This window comes from Marmota marmota, unplaced genomic scaffold (assembly GCF_001458135.2).
Source record: "Marmota marmota marmota unplaced genomic scaffold, marMar, whole genome shotgun sequence".
Taxonomy (NCBI): domain Eukaryota; kingdom Metazoa; phylum Chordata; class Mammalia; order Rodentia; family Sciuridae; genus Marmota; species Marmota marmota.
Genome location: NW_026000101.1, coordinates 14,007,725 through 14,024,209, shown reverse-complemented (window position 1 = coordinate 14,024,209; position 16,485 = coordinate 14,007,725). Strand labels below are relative to the sequence as shown.

Sequence of the window (16,485 nt, the reverse complement as noted above, 5' to 3'; positions counted from 1 at the left end):
CACCAAAACCCCATGGTAGCTTCTCAACAAGTAGTCACAAAATAAGTAAGAAATAAACCAGTAGGGCTGAGATTGTAGCTCAGTGGTAGCGCATTTGCCTGGCATGTGTGAGGCACTGGGTTCGATTCTCAGCATCACATATAAGTAAATGAATAAAATAAAGGTTCATCAACAACTTAAAAAAAATATTTAAAAAAAAAAAAAAAGAAAGAAACGAGTTAAGATTTCTTTCTTGAGCTCTGGGTGGTGATTTCTCTCTTTTCGGTACAGGGGATTAAACCCAGGGATGCTTAACCACAGAGCCACACCCTCAGCCCTTTTTATTTTTTGAGACAAGGTCTCGATAAGTTGCTGAGGGCCTTGCCATGTTGCTGAGGCTGGCTTTGAACTTGCTATCTTCCAGTCTTCTGGCCTCTGGGATTATAGGCATGCACCACCATGCCTCGCTGGTGATTTTCTTTCCTGATATTAAGAACAGCCAAAGAAATATCAGAGTCTTTATTTTGGAATCAGGATTAAATATATACATGTGTGTGTATCTGTCAAAAAGTCTCTGAAATACAGAGGTTTAATCTCTAAAACTCTCTATACTCACTTGTTTTTTATGTGTTAGCTTCTTAAGATGCTATAATTTGGGCTGGGGTTGTGGCTCAGTGGTAGAGCACTTGCCTCACATGTGTGAGGCACTGGGTTCGATTCTCAGCATCACATATAAATAAATGAATAAAATAAAGGTCCATCAACAATTAAAAAAATTTTTAAATAAAATGGTGAAAAAAAAAAGACGCTATAACTCAATTTGAGAGAGAGGTCAGGCTCTTCCAGACAGGAAAACCCATGTGAACTGTGCAACAGATCAATTCTAACTTGAAAACCTCCACTAGAATGATCTCTGCCTCATCTGATCAAATGCAAAGAACTACAAGCTTCTTTAAAAAAACAGTGAGACAGTATCACCTTTGGATTCTTCAATATCGGCAGGTCAAAAAGCATCTGGTGATTACTCCATATTTTATATCTCCCAGTTAAATTTATTAATGTTTTTCCAAATAAATATTTTGAACATTACCAATCAAACAGAGCACAAAGTGTTGCTTCTTTCTGCAAAGAAGACACAACATCAGCTTGAACAGAAAACCCAGAAGTCACATGCAGAGGTCAATGGGACTGTCTCAACCACGATGGAAGCTTAAGATCCCAGGGACACCAAGGGCTCTGCAGGGCAGTCAGCTGCAGGGGCTAAGAAATGGCTTGATCTTTAGAACTTCTGCAAAGCCATCCCCAAACCAGCAAGTGACGTGTGCTATGTCTACAGTGAAGTAGAAAAGGCGGTCCTGGCAGAGCTTGCGGCGATACACGGACCGAGGATCAGCTGCCAGCACGGCCTCAATCGCACGCCTCGCTTCCTCTGCTGACTGAAAATACCTAAAAGACGGCTGATCCACACCTGCAATGAGGAGAGCACAACTTAATGCTCAAAATTACACAGGTCAAATTTCACGACAGTAAGCTTCAATATGGAATGTGGTGGATTCCTGAAAGGAACAAGGTTTGGACCTATTCCATCATACAGAGAGTTTCACCTTTAAGCAGCACATACTGTCATTAGATTTAATTTGTGTACTCCCCAATTTTTATTTTACTGAACAACAACAAAAAAACATGGCGGCATATTTCATTAGACTTCTAAGTAGGCGGCGTTAGTTTTATTTTGTGTCAATCAAAATGGCACTTTTTCTACACTCAATGTAGACTTTGAATCTTTGTAATTTTTCTCTTAAAACAGAGACATAGTTTTAAAAAAAAAAAAAACAGTCCCAGTATTCTCAAAAAGCCAAAAAGCCGCAAGAGATGAACTAAACTCATATATATCTCTGATACTAGCCAACAGGAATGAGAGGGCTGGGGATCATAGCCCCATAGTTACATGTCCCGAAGGAACAGAGACAGGAGAGAGTTCTAGGACAAAAGTGAAACAGATACACTGAGATAGTTCAAGGCATCTCAAGGAAGCTGTCCAAGGACATATTTCAAGTAAGCCAATACTTACCTCTAAATGGCAAAACCTCCCTAGTTAATATCTTTTTAAATATATATAAATTTGGGGCTAGGGTTGTGGCCCAGTGTTAGAGTGCTTGCCTAGCATGTGTGAGGTATCAGGTTCAATCCTTGGCACCACATAAAATAAATAAACAAAATAAAGGTACTGTGTCCAACTACAACTAAAAAATAAATATTTCGTGTGTGTGTGTGTGTGTGTGTTTTAAATAAAATATCTACAAACTTAAATGAAAACATCCAAATGAAAGCCATTCCTCCTCAAACTAGCACCTGGAAGGGCAGTGGATCTTTGTCCCTCATAGAGTGGATTCAATTTTGTTGTTTCCTGGTACGGGATATTAACCCAGGGTGTTTTACCACTGAGCTACATCCCTTTTTAAAAGTTGTTTTGAGACAGAGTCTCACTAAGTTGCTAAGGGCCTCACTAAGTTGCTGAGGCTGGCCTCGAATTTGCCATCTTTCCCATCCATGAAATACATGCTTAATGAAAAAACAAGGACCAATTATAGTCATAAGATTCCTTGCATGGCTCAGAAGATCATTAACTTATTTTTCTAGCAGTGCTAGGGACTGAACCCAGGGCCTCACATGCTAGGCAAGCGCTCTACTACAGAGCTGCATTCCCAGCTGCATGGCACATCAAATAACTGTGAGGGCCACCTGTGAAAGACTTCATCACAGTCCTCCACACCAATGCTGCAGGAGCATTTGTCTGGCCAACCTGGCGTGAGTGCCCTGCCCTCCATTCCTGGCTTGCGATTCCCGTCCCTCCAAACAGATTAGAGACAATGTCCTCCAAGAAGCCTTCCCACATCTTCTGCCCTCAAACCCAATTCACACTCCCCCCTCCCTGAGCCCCAGGAGCTCTGCCCAGAACTCTGTGCTAGCACCAGGCCCCACCCCTTTCAACAGCTCACCCTCCAGGTGCTGAACATCCTCAGGCCATGTCTTGTTTCCTAGCAGCTTGAACCCTGCTGCTTGCTATCCATCAGTCTCTGTTCTATTGCGTAATTTCTCTTTTTAACCACGTTTTTATCAATAAGGCGGATTTGAAACCCCTTAAATACACTGCATGATAACTTGAAAAAGAGAACTTTCCACAGTAGGTGGCACTCGACAAGGGGCAGTGTAGCAAAGTGCCTCCCAGGCAGCCCTCCTCTGCTCCAACCCAAGATCCTTTTCCAGCCTTCCTCCCCCCAGCAACTGTATACAGTGATGAAGGAAACTTTCAAAACATGTATCAATTTTAAAATGAAAAGCTTTGGTTAAGAATAAAGCTCTAGGGGAAAAGGAGAGAGCACAGCTCTCAAGAGGCCCACTGCTCACACCCACAGGCCGCCGTCTCCAGAGGTGGAGGACACCTGCTGCCTCCTCCAGAGGAAGGGGTGCTACCCTGTCGCTGGCTCTGGCCTGGGCAGGAAGAAACAGGGAAATCTCCAGAGTTGGTTAGGACACTTGTCACCAGCCCCAAGGTTTTTTTTATGCCTTTATTTTATTTATTTATTTTTATGTGGTGCTGAGGATTGGACCCAATACCCCACACATGCTAGGCAAGCGCTCTACCACTGGGCCACAACCCCAGTTCATCAGCCCCAATTTTGAGACTTTTCCAATTAAGAGGACTTCTTTCAGGCTCAGTTCCAAACATTTTCCTATCCTCTTCCTTCTCTCCCTCTTTGTAAAGCTGGGGAAACTAATGTCTGTGGTTGTTTAAGCCTTTATTTTCTGAATATGGAATGAAAGGCTTCATTACCTGATTCAGGAGCTCCGGCCTGCCACTGACATCCCAGAAATCTCTTATCACCAATTGGGCAGTGATCTGACCCCAGCAAAACTTTCAAAAAAATATATCAATTTTAAAATCAAAAGCTTTGGTTAAGAATAAAGCTCTACTCTCTGGAATACTGATACCAAGTTCCTCTGCCTTTAACCTCTCCCAAGATAAAACTTCAGTCCTTATAACGTTCCCTGGAACCCATGTGCCTGCAGACCGTCCCTGCAGCCTCTCTTACCTCAGCTTCTCCATTCTGCCCGTCTCAGTCCACTCTGCCATATGGCCTCACACACGCCACACGCCTTCCACTGTAAGGCTGTGCACTGGCTGTCCCACGGGCTGTCCCACGGGCTGGCACAACCTCTCCCTGGAAGGCTGGCTTACACCTCTTTGGCCTCTGCTCATATGCACCTTTTCAGTGAGAACTACTCTGGCCCCTTATTTAAAATCATCACAACCTGACCCTGCTCTATTCTTTTTTACATTTTCCTATAACCATTATAGCCTTCTAGCATCAGCCTTTCTATATAACATCTTTCTGTTTTGTACAATATGCTTTTAGTTTGCTTCTCAAGTTCTATGAAGGCAGGGATTGCCTTTATCTTTTTTTTAATTAATTAATTTATTTGTTCTAATTAGTCCTTAATCTTTTTTGTTCATTTGATATATTCCAAGGACCAAGGGCAGTGCCTCGTGCCTAGAAGTTCAGTAAATGACTGGAGAATCAATGAATGTATTTCCTTCTTTACAAGACTATGTTGGGTCTTTACTGTGATATAACACAACAAACAGATTTCTACCTTTTTGGAATCTGACATCTTCTTGACAAGAGGCTACTTCTTACTGGCATCACTGCTCCTACTTCTGAATAATCCCTTCCTTCATTCTAGATTGCAACCTGGGATCTGTGTGGGCTGGTGAAACCAAATAACATGTGTTAAGAACCATGTGTCAAATGGACTCCAAAAAAGCACCCTGTGTGCTTGCTTTGGCAGCACATATACTAAAATTGGAACAATACAGAGATTAGCATGGCCCCTGAACAGGATGATAAGCAAATTCGTGAAGCATTCCATATTTCAGATAAGAAGAGAAAGGGCCAAGTGATCCAGTTCTAAGCTTCATTGTTTTGTTTGTTTTGTTACGAAGATAATAAAATGTTGAGGTTATCTTCAAAAATAAAACAAAACAAAAAAAATCCTGTTCCCTCAGAAAAGTACATGCCTCTAGGGCTGGGACTTTGTGGGGGCAAATTCTCTTCCCCTCTCACTGTGGGCTCCTGAAGTCCTCTGTGCTGATGGCTGATCTAACAGTTTACAGAACAAAATGCAACATCTCTCTAGTCAGGCAATAAAACAGAGAAGAAACTTGGTGTACCTAAGTATGAAATGAATACAGTTCAGCTTCTGAATGACGTTTGCAAAGGCAAAGAATGACTGTAACAGGAAGACAAGGGCTGTAAATCACAGCTGCCTCATGGGACAGCAGCCACTCTGTAAAAACTGAACTGAATGCCTGTCTGGAACTAACTATACTGACCACACAGGGGTCAAACAAAAGTCGTTATACACTAGTGTTGCCCAAATATATATACTCCTGTTTCTTAAAAATCAGTTATACTACAAATACTTCATATACTTGCCCGGAAATACCAAACCTGGCTATGTCTGATAGTAAATGAAAGCTCATCTCTCATTCAGAAACAAGAAACTGAGGGTACCTGGTTCACCTCCTGAACTGAGCTGCCCCAGCTCCTTCTCAGCATGAGGAGTAAACCGCACTTGTAAAGGGGCCACAGGGGCCTCTCTCACCCAGGCAGGAACCACACTGTGGGGAGCTCTATCAGCCCTCCTGGCCCCGCAGAGAGGAGGCGCGGGCTGCATATCAACACTGCTCCCTTGCAGAATCGCTGCTCCTTCCGCTGCTCCTTCCTCACTCCTTGGCTCCTCATCTGTACCTTCCTCTGGACAGCTATTTTCCAGGCCACACAGGACAATCTGTTCTTTGGCCACACTAGGACTCTGATCATTTCTTGATTCCAAACCAAAATCCGTTGCTCTTTCTCTGTGCGTAGGCAAGGTCTCCTGGCCTTCCGCTGTGCTGTCACATCTCGGGTAGCTTTCTTTGGAAGTTCTGTCTTCAGGACATGTAGGTTTCTCCTCAGTGCTGCAATGGGGCTGAGAGTCACTGTACCCTGAGAGCTGTTGCTGGTCATAGCTGTCATTCTTGCCTTCACACTGGAACACAGTTTTTGGCTTAGGTTGGTTAGTCTGTAAATTAAAGTCCACTAAAGGCTCCATCAAATTCTGTGGCGAGTCATAATCAGCTATGTAGGGCTTTATGTCCAGTACAGGTGTGCCATGTATCATATCAATTCCAGACAGGTAAACAGCTCCACCTGTAAAGTGAAAAAATACTCTTAAAAAATATTCACAGCCAGGGCTGGGGTTGTGGCTCAAGTGGGAGAGTGCTCACCTAGCACGTGTGAGGCATTGGGTTTGATCCTCAGCACCACATAAAAATAAATAAATAAAATAAAGGTGTTGTGTTCATCTGAAACTAAAAATGTTACAAAATATATTCACAGGGAAGAACAATGCAAATAATTGGAGGATATGATTAAGCCCCAAATTCTCTCCCACGTGGTCTTCTTGGACCTCACTGGGCTCACCCACACCAGGTTCTTAACACCTTCCATCTACATATACTTCTTTTCTACCTGAAAACCCATCTTTTACTTTACCTGCCAAAATCCTACCTGCTCTTCAAGGCTCTCACAGAACATGTCTGCAAACCTTTTTGGAACTCCCAGACATAAGCAAAATCTCTACTAGAGCCCTTTTTACACAGAGTGGCAATGACTTGCTTGGAGTCTATCCCTAGACAGAAAGCAGGCCCCTTGAGCATGGGCTGGCATTGACCCATCTTTGCAGGATTGGTGCTTACAGCTGTTCCAGGCACATTACATTCCTCAATATATCACTGATGGTCCAAGGAGGGTTTCCATTGTGACAAACAGACTTTAAGTGGCCCCCAGGACCCCCACATCCATGTGCTTAGGTCCTTGTGTAACCCTCCTCTTGACTGTATCTTGATTCTGACCAACAGAATGTAACAAAAGAGCTGGACTACCCTCCAGTATCTCCGTTTTCCTACAAGATTCCTGATTGCTGGTGGACTCACTTGAAGGACTCTCTGCAGCTTGACAAAATAAGCAGGCATGTTGGGAAAGTCCATGTGGCAAAAAACTACAAGCTGCCTCTAAGAAATGTGGGCAGCCTTTAGAGATGAGCATAGTCTCCAGCCTATAACCAGCAAAAAATTCAGGACCTCAGTCGTACATTACAAGGAAATGAATTTTGCCAACAACCTCAATGAGTCTAGATGTAGATTCTTCCACAGTCAAGCCTCCAGATAAGAATTCATCCCAGCTAAGAACTTAACTGTACTCCTGGGAGATCCAAAGCAGAGGACCCAGCTAAGGTGTCCTCCTGACCTACAAAAAGATAGCAATGTTTCAAATACATCATAAATATGTGCTACTTAAACTGGTACATCTTTGGTAATTTGTTACACAGCAATAGAAATATATTCATCAAGACTTAAGGAAGTAGGATGCAAATAAGCCACTATTACCAAAATTAATAATAAGTCTCCTGTTGTCCTAAGACAGCTATTGTTCACTTCCTGCTACTAATAGTGTCTTAGTAACTGTCTGAAAAAGAACTTAAAAAAAAAATGCATGGGATCATTTTGATTCTGTCTCCATTTAAGAAAAACATGAGGGGCTGGGATTGTGGCTCAACGGTAGAGCACTCGCCTAGCACGGGCGGGACCCAGGTTCGATCCTCAGCACCACATAAAAATAAAGGCATTGTGTCCATCTACATCTAAAAAAATAAATATTAAAAAAAACATGACTATATATGGACTCTGGTTTCTAAAACATGCTTACTATGAATAAGCCTGAAACTTTTAAAAGATGACTTTGGACATTATAAATGATGAATTATGACTAACAATGCCTGCAGGAGAAAGAAAGGCATAGGTAGGAGTTCATGAAGACTTGTTCTGTGTATGACTCCCATGCTGTGATTTTTCCCTGTGTACATTAATAAATTTATCATGCTTTCTCTTAGGAATCTATCTTCTGTTATGGGGAGCGTCAGCCACAACCCTTCACTGGGTCTTGGGTTTGGCCTTTCGCCAACACTATTACCCACTTTGGTAAACCATCATAAAATTCAAGGTGGATCACCTACCAGATTTCCTTGAAAATCTACCCAAAACCTGCCTGGTTGAGTATAATCCAGCAAAGGAATTCTAAGTTCTGGGGAAAAAATGAGCAAAATAAACACTCTTATTTATTTAGTGATCAATAGCCAAAAAAGGACTCTCGTAGCTTTTGTCTCAAAGATGGTTTTAAAAAAAAAATCTTGTGGAGCCAGAGAGAGGACAGGTTCTTCTCCTTTGCCCATTTTATGAATGTCAAAGCTCAGAATGGTCTTCTGGCTCCTAGTCTATCTGCTGTTTCATCTTCTGCCTACATCATATTTACCAGGTCTGAGTGATTTAAGAATGTGAAGATCTTTAAAACTGTTAGAGGTTATATGGGAACACATAGTTAAAACCAATCCTGTAGAAGCAAATATGACTGTTTAAAAAAATTAATTGGAAACTGGTCATGGTGGCACACAGGCACTTCATCTTCTGCCTACATCATAGACACTTCCACAGTCCACCAGATATTCGATACTTCAGTGTGATTCAGCCCAGGCCCTGCCACATAGCAGAGCTGATGGCTGTGCTGCAGCCATGATGTCCTTGTTCTCAAGGCCTCAAGGAAGAAGTGATAAACCACCACTCTGTGCCTACTAGGTCTGCAAGTATGACCAGTTACCATGAGTTACATTTGAATGTGTCCAATTTTTTATTGGTACTAGGGATTTAAGCCAGGGGTGCTCAGCCACTATCTATATCCCCAGTCCTTTTTTATTTTTATTTTGTATTTTGAGACAGGGTCTTGCTAAGTTGCTAGGGTCCTCACAAAATTGCTGAAGCTGGCCTCAAAATTGTAATCCTTCTGCCCCAGCCTCCCAAGATCCTGGGATTGTAGGTGTGTGCCACTATGACCAGTTTCCAATTAATTTTTTTTAAACAGTCATATTTGCTTTATTTTGGTTAAAGTAAAAATTAGCTTTTCCAATTAATTTTTAATCATTTTGTATTTACTGCATTCCGAGTCTGAGAAAATCTGGTTACATAATTTAATGATTATGAAGTCTATAAGTTTTTCTTTTAAAAATTAATGTGGGGCTGAGGTAGAGCACTTGCCTGGCACATGTGAGGCACTGCATTCAAGCCTCATTACCACATAAAAATAAATAAAAATAAAGATATTAAAAAAAAAATAATGTGTTTTTCTTCCTGTAGTGCTGGGGACTGAACCTAGGGGCACTCAACCACAGAGCTACATATTCAGCCATTTTATTTTGAGCTGGTGTCAAACCTGTCTTATTCCCACCTCAGGCTTTAGAGATGCCGGAATTAAAGATGTGTAACACCATGCCCCACTAATTTAATGTTTTTGGATAAATGAGTGATAAAAACAAATTCTGAGCTTCCCAGGAGAGTTTAATTCCTAGTGTTTTAAAGCAACTTTCTTTCAAACATCATTTGTTCCTCAACATCTAGGGGTTCTCGGGAGTTTAACATCAGTAGTGTTCATGTGAACAGCAGCAAGCAGTGATGCTGTGGTGATTTTACAAGTTTTTTTTTTCTTTCACCAAGGATTGAAATCGAGGGTACTTTAACCACTGAACTGCACCCCCAGCCCTGTGTGTGTGTGTGTGAGAGAGAGAGAGAAGCTGGGATTGCAGGCCTGAGCCACCACACCAGGCTTTACAAGATATTTTGAGATAAGAAGTAGAAATGAAATGGGTTACCTTCCACATTTTCCAGCTTGGCCAGGGTCAATCCTATGGCGTTGGGACGATGAGGGCTCCTTGTGGAAAACACACCAGTCTTTGCACCATTCAGCCTAGGGGGCTGCACTTTTGCCTTATAGCTCAAATGACCATTTTTGTGAAAAACAAACAAGATCCTATTGAAAATAAACCAAACCACTGAGTAAAATATGAGCATACTGATTGGGGGGGGGGGAATGTAACCCCCTCATACAAATTAACAAAAAGAATGTTTTTAATGAAATTAATCAGTCAGGAGAAAATAATACCACTTCTCTTCCTTGATGGAATAAAGTCATGGGTCTCTAGATCCTTTATACCTCACACAATGACTGGCGTACCGTAGGACTACAACAGACATTTGTCATGTGCCTGAATAAATAATAATTACTAAGTGCCTGCTATTTGCCAGGCAGCATTTTTATAGCCATTTCATGTAATAATCTTAACAATCATAAGACGTATAAATTATCCCTCATTTAAGGACGAGGAAATTGAAGCTCAGAATAGTTGAATAACTTGACCAGATCTTCCTAAAAAAGACACAAAACCAAGAAGCCATGAAGAAAAACAATAACAGATTTGAATTCATTAAATCATTAAATTTATGCATTACAAAACGTCATTCTAACAGAAAATGTTAGCTACATACAATAGGTTCATATCTGTGGGATATAAATTACTACTACATAAAAAAATCACAAAGCAAAGGATAAACCAATAGCTGGGCACCGTGGCACACATTTGTGTGGCTCCGGAGACTGAGGCAAGAGGATTGTGAGTTCAAAGCCAGCTTCAGCAAAAGCGAGATGCTAAGCAACTCAGGGAGACCCTGTCTCTGAATAAAAATACAAAATAGGGCTGGGGATGGGGCTCAGTGGCCATGTTTCCCTGAGTTCAATCCCCAGCACCAAAAAAGAAAAAGACAAACCAATAGAGGACACTTAGCAAGGAACAAAAACAGGCAATTCTAAATAGCTAAAAAACATATGAAAAGATGATGAGTCTCACTAAATAAAACAAAATACTGTTTCTCCTCTGTCAGGCAAAAATACAAAATACTGATAACATATTGTGCTGGGGAAGGTGTAAGAAAAAGGTCATTTGCATAGACTGCTGAAGTGTAAGTGTAAGATTAATTTTAGAGAGCAATGTTCAAAGTAGCTCTCCAAAATCATAAATATGCACACCCTCTGGTCCAATACATCTACTTCTGTTATCCTACTGATAAAAATGCACAAATACACAAGAAAATGTGTCCAAGGGGGTTTGTCACAGTACTACCATACAGTCAAATGACCAAAACATGATAGATCCGTATTTTGCAACAAGACAATTTTAAAGCAAAAAAGGTAAATCTGCATGTACTGCCATAAAAGTTCTCCATGACATAGACTATTAAGTGAAGAAAACATATTCCATTTTTTAAATCAAACACCCACTCTGTGACTATCTATGCTTCTATGTGTATTAAAAAAGGAAAAAAGAATAGGTCTGGTAGGACTTACATCAAACTGTTAACAATAATAACCTCTGAAGAGTGTTGGGGGATAGGAGTGAGAAAGGAGAAAAATAGAAGTGGTAAATAAAAATCTCTACATATTCCCGAATCTTTTATACCAACTATGTTTTCAACTTAGAAGATCATACAAACTATGTCAGGATACCACGTTTTTCTAATCTACCCATGTCCTCAAATAAATATGAAAAATAACCTATTTCAGAATAAAAAAACTTCACATCTCCACCAGTAAAATGAGACCAATGTAGACTGCTGATGTTGGGGTGAAGAAGAATAGACAGAGAAAGAATTCCAAATGATGGCAAGTAGTATCTAGATTTCTAAGGCTTCCTGTTTGTTGTTGTTTTTTTGTTTGTTTATTTGTTTGGTGTCTTTGTTTTGTTTTGTTTTTGTTTGTTGGTACTGGGGATTGAACCCAGAGGCATTTAGCCACTGAGACACATCCTCAGCCCTTTTTTATACTTTATTTAGAGACAGGGTCTCTTTGAGCTGCTTAGTGCCTCACTAAGTTGCTGAGGCTGGCTTTGAACTCGCAATCCTCCTGCCTTGGCCTCCTGAACCACCGGAATTACAGTAGCACTACCATACCCAGCAGATTTCTTGTCTTTTAAGACAAGTACACTTAATTACTTCATGAGTCTACATCAGGATTCGTAATTTTTTTTTCTGTAAAATGTCAGATAGTAAATATTTTAGGTTTTGAAGCTAACCAGTCACTGTTGCAACTACACAAAGCTGCCACTACAACAGTGTTGCATAACAGTAGCTACACACCATATGCAAACAAACAGGCATGCTACAGTAAATAGCCACAGACAATATATAAACAGATAAGTAAGGCTGTGGTCTCACAAAGCTAACATATGAAAACAGGAGTGGACAATATTTGGTCCACAGGCTGTAGTATGCTGACTCTTGGTCTAGAGGTCAGCACAATGACCCATGGGCAAAATCAAGGTCAAAGGTTTCAGCTTAACAGAAGGGATTCATCACAATTAGAATCAGGGGCAAATGAAATAAACCCCCGTAGTAGATTCCAAGCTTTTCTGAAGGTGTCCAAACCATGAAAACAATTACATGGACAAATGTGGTATCAACATTCCATGTAATAAATAAGGGTAGTCTGATTGTCAGACTCCAAATTTGCCTTCAACTGGAGTACTTCACTCAGGGGCAAGTCTGGCCCAAAGTACCATAAACTATAAAACAACTTACCAAACATGGGAAAACTGTTCTAGGCCCATCAAGGAATGTTCAGGATTATTAAAGATGCTCTTTCTAATCCTTAAACAGGCCCGAGAATGGCTACAAATGGATGGTTGCCTTGGCGTACCATTCTTGGCCAAGAAACAGGATTCCAAGTAGCCTATTGGCTCAGTTAATAGATTCCCTGCAGAAGAAAATTAGGTAAGAAATCATTAGTCAAAAAGTGTAAGAAAACATGATTTCTCCAATGTCTCTAGTTCATAGTTTAAAAACCCCACCAGGTGTTATGCAAATTAAAACTTACTGGGTTTTGTTCTGTTTTGTTTTGTTCTTGTCTCACTATGTTGCCCAGGCTAGCCCGGAACTCCTGGGCTCCATCAATCCTCCTGCCTCAGCCCCGCAAGTAGCTGGGATATAGGCATACACCACATGCTCAGTCCATTCTGAATTTATATATACCCCCATCTCATGAAAGCCTTAAGTTTCTTGAAGAGATGATACAAAGACAATCTAGACCTCCATTTTATTTCCAGTTTCCATGAAATCTATCCTATCGGCATCAACAGTAAAACCATATAGATCTAGGACTATATCTCACAGTACCTTCTATTACTTCTCATTTATAAAAACCATATTGTTTTATACATACAACATTATATTCAACATATATGTAAATTAAAAAGCCTAATATTATAATGAAATCCTGTATACCTATATCCATCCCAAGAACTAATGCACTGCCAACAACTTCCATCTTTTTTTGTGGGAGGGATGTACTAGGGATTGAATTCAGGGGCATTCAACTACTGAGCCACATCCCCAGCCCTATTTCGTATTTTATTTACAGATAGAGTCTCAGTGAGTTGGTAGCACCTTGCCATTGCCAAGGCTGGCTGTGAACTTGCGATTCTCCTGTATCAGCCTCCCGAGCCACCATGTGGCTCCATACCCAGGCATGTGCCACCATACCCGGACAACTTCCATCTTTTTAGACTCCTTTTTTTTTCAATATTTATTTAGTTGTAGATGAACACACAGTATCTTTATTTATTTTGGTGCTAAGGATCGACCCAGTGCCTCACACATGCGAGGCAAGCGCTTTACCACTGAACCACAGCCCCAGCCCTAGACTGCTTTTAACCTATGCCATATCTTTCCTTTCCCTGAGATTAAAAAGGAAACCTAAATTTGGTCTTCCACTTCCTATTCAAATATGATTTTATGTCATGTGCAGTGGTGCATGCCTGTAATCCCACTGACTTGAGAGGCTGAGGCAGGAGGATTACTAGTTCAAAGCCAGCTCAAACCCCAAGCAAATAAGTGAAAGCCTGCCTTAAAATTAAAAATAAAAAGGGGCTGGGGATGTAGCTCAGTGGTTAAATGTTCCTAGAGTCAATCCCTGGCACGTGCACGCACATGCACATACATACACACACAAATAAACTTGGTTAAAACTTATCAAACTGAAGTTATCCTCTCAGATTTGCTCCTAACGATACATATTGCATATGCATGTTATATGTGTGTTGCTAGGTATTCAATCCAGAGGTACTCTACCACTGAGCTATATCCCCAAACCTTTTTATTTTGAAACAGACAAGGCTGACCTCCACTTGCAATCATCCTGCCTCAGCCCCAATAGTAGCTAGAATTACAGGAATGCACCACCAAGTCCAGGGTAAACTCCATATTTCTTAGCCTGGTATTCAAAGTTCTCCCCAATCTGAAACCACTCTCCCTGCACCACTGGTCCATTTAACACTTTAAATTTTCTGAATCCCTGAGCCTTGGTTCTTGCTTGTTCCTGTCCAAAATGTTAGACTTGTAATCTGGTAATGTGTTAAAAAAGAAAAAATTAAATCAGCATAATCTTTGACCAGATAACAGCAACTTCTATGAAATTTTACTTAAGTTCAATAGTTAGAACATATATAGACTTCAAGATTTAAGAATCTTTCAATTACAATAAAAACTGGCAATAACCCAAATGTCCAACAATAGAGAACCAGCTGATAACGTTACAGTACATCGCTGAAACAATAAAAGTGAATTAATTGCCATGGAAAGATTTTTGTATATGAAATATTTTTTTTTATTTCAATACAATTTTATTTGTGTGTGTGTGTGTGAGTGTGAGTGAATGCATATATTTTGAAACAGGTTCTCACAATATTACCAAGGCTGGCCTCCAATTCCTGGGCTCAAGGTATTCTCCCACCTAAGCCTTCTCAAAGGCTGGGACTACAGGCCTGACCCGCATATTTTTCTCAAAGTTATTAACACTGTGGTTGCATTTCCTCTCATTTCCCGAGCGTGTGTGCAACGAGAACAACTACAGGAGGTAGACAGCAGGTATTAACAGTGGTTTTCTCTGCGTCATAGTAGGCTATTTTTCTTTCTTTTCACTTGCATCCTCTAGTTCTAAAACTAATATTTCACTCACCATAAAGAGGGGTAAATAAAGAGACATAACTTTATGCTTATCTTTCAGGCTTCCTCTCCCCAAACTTTCCCTTCTCCCTCCCTATTTCCTAGAGCACAGGAAGCTCTCTCTTAAGGCATCTACCTCCTCACCAGCTGGACACAGCCTAACTCCCCCACTGCACAGAGACCTCCGCAGGCAGAAAAGCCCTTACACTGCACGTAGCAGTTCCGGCCACGGCGCCAAGATCAGTGAACCGTACAAGCCCTGAAACAAGAACGGAACATGCGCGATGACGTCACCCGCTCGCCTCCGCTACGTCACGTGGTCGACCGAGCACGTGACCTGCGCCTTCGCCACAAGTAGGACAATGACGCACGTCAGTTCGGTCTCGCGCATTTCTGTTTCTCTCTAGGCACGAAATTGGCCGCCTGCGCCGAGTCCTCTCCTGAGTGCGGCACCGCCAGTTCCTAGAAGTTACCTGTCTCCAGGGCTGGCTTTATGCACCCGCACGGGGTCGCTGTGGGTCGAGGCCCCGACTCCTTCAGGCCGCGCATGGCTACGGTCACTCAGGCTCCCACCGACGGGTCGAGCCTTCCGCTTCCGCCCTCCAGCTTGGGCGCCTGCGCAGTAGCAGGTGCGGCTCCCTAGTGGCGCGCGCGCTTGGCTGTGCCGTGGGAGCCCTGGAGGTCTCGGTCTCTTCGCCGAGGACCTCGGGTTCCCGGGTCGCCAGACCCAAGCTTCGGTTGAGTGGTGCACAGCCGCTGGGGCCGTCCCTTCTCACTGTTGCCTGCGGTTGCGAGTTCCCACGCCTCACCAGAGTGGGTACCCGTGGGTGAAAGTTTACACACAAAGAGGATCCGATAAGCCACCCACGCCCAACAAATGACCCCGAGTTTTAAAGAAAAATGATGCGTATATGCAGTTGCCACACAGCAAAAGACCTGATGTTAAATGTTTAGAATTCTCCTTGGATGATGGGAATACAAAGATGAATATATTCTTCAATAGGTTCTAATTTTCCCATAATAAATACGACAATTTGTCAGGAAAGAACCTCAAGTAAATCTTACTCCAAAAGCGATGGATGTTATAAGGGAACCCCTCACTGGGCCAGGGGTTGAGTTAATGAATAGGATTTTCTTTTATTCCAAACCTCATGGGCACTGAAGTTAAAATGAAATTATGAATCAATATGCACGTCGGGAGGATTATGTCATCGTTTCTGAGCAATTCGGAAAAGTTGAAGGCCAATGAGAATCATTTTTTTCATCCCATGCAATGACCAGTAGACCCTGCACTGAGAGCCAGTTACTTGTAATGCTCTCTCTTGCCTATATCCAATTTGTATAGTAATTCTGTTCCTAAGGTTTATATCCTGTTAATTCAGAACCAAAAACAAACAAACAAACAAACAAAAACCCTTATACTGTTAGCCTGTTAATATAAACTATGGCTAATTTAGAAGTTAAGTCAAACTGACCCCAGTCTGCTCAGACATCTCACCCTGTTCCCCCAGTCCCCTTCCTGCAAG

At 41.7% G+C, this 16,485-nt stretch overlaps 1 protein-coding gene and 1 non-coding gene across 4 annotated transcripts; one reads left to right on the top strand and one right to left on the bottom strand.

Annotated features, from left to right (window-relative positions):
- Nucleotides 1-483: 483 nt before the first annotated feature.
- On the bottom strand, nt 484-15,882 carry Trmo (tRNA methyltransferase O). Of its 3 annotated transcripts, XR_007340685.1 has the most exons (6): nt 15,433-15,882; nt 12,539-12,713; nt 9,781-9,938; nt 5,556-6,233; nt 4,636-4,749; nt 1,312-1,447 (listed from the first exon to the last, which is right to left on the bottom strand). XR_007340685.1 is itself a non-coding variant. In XM_015492279.2 (5 exons), exons 1-5 carry the CDS (start codon nt 15,506-15,508, stop codon nt 1,227-1,229), a joined length of 1,308 nt encoding a protein of 435 aa, XP_015347765.1. In that variant the 5' UTR covers nt 15,509-15,873; the 3' UTR covers nt 484-1,226. The 3 variants fall into 3 exon arrangements, 2 of the variants coding, with proteins under 2 accessions (XP_015347765.1, XP_015347766.1); XM_015492279.2 differs by lacking the exon at nt 4,636-4,749 and having other exon boundaries at nt 484-1,447; nt 15,433-15,873; XM_015492280.2 differs by lacking the exon at nt 4,636-4,749 and having other exon boundaries at nt 484-1,447; nt 15,166-15,547.
- Nucleotides 4,815-4,917, top strand: LOC125610722. The gene has a single exon (XR_007340722.1). It is a non-coding gene; the product is annotated as a U6 spliceosomal RNA (small nuclear RNA).
- Nucleotides 15,883-16,485: the final 603 nt, after the last annotated feature.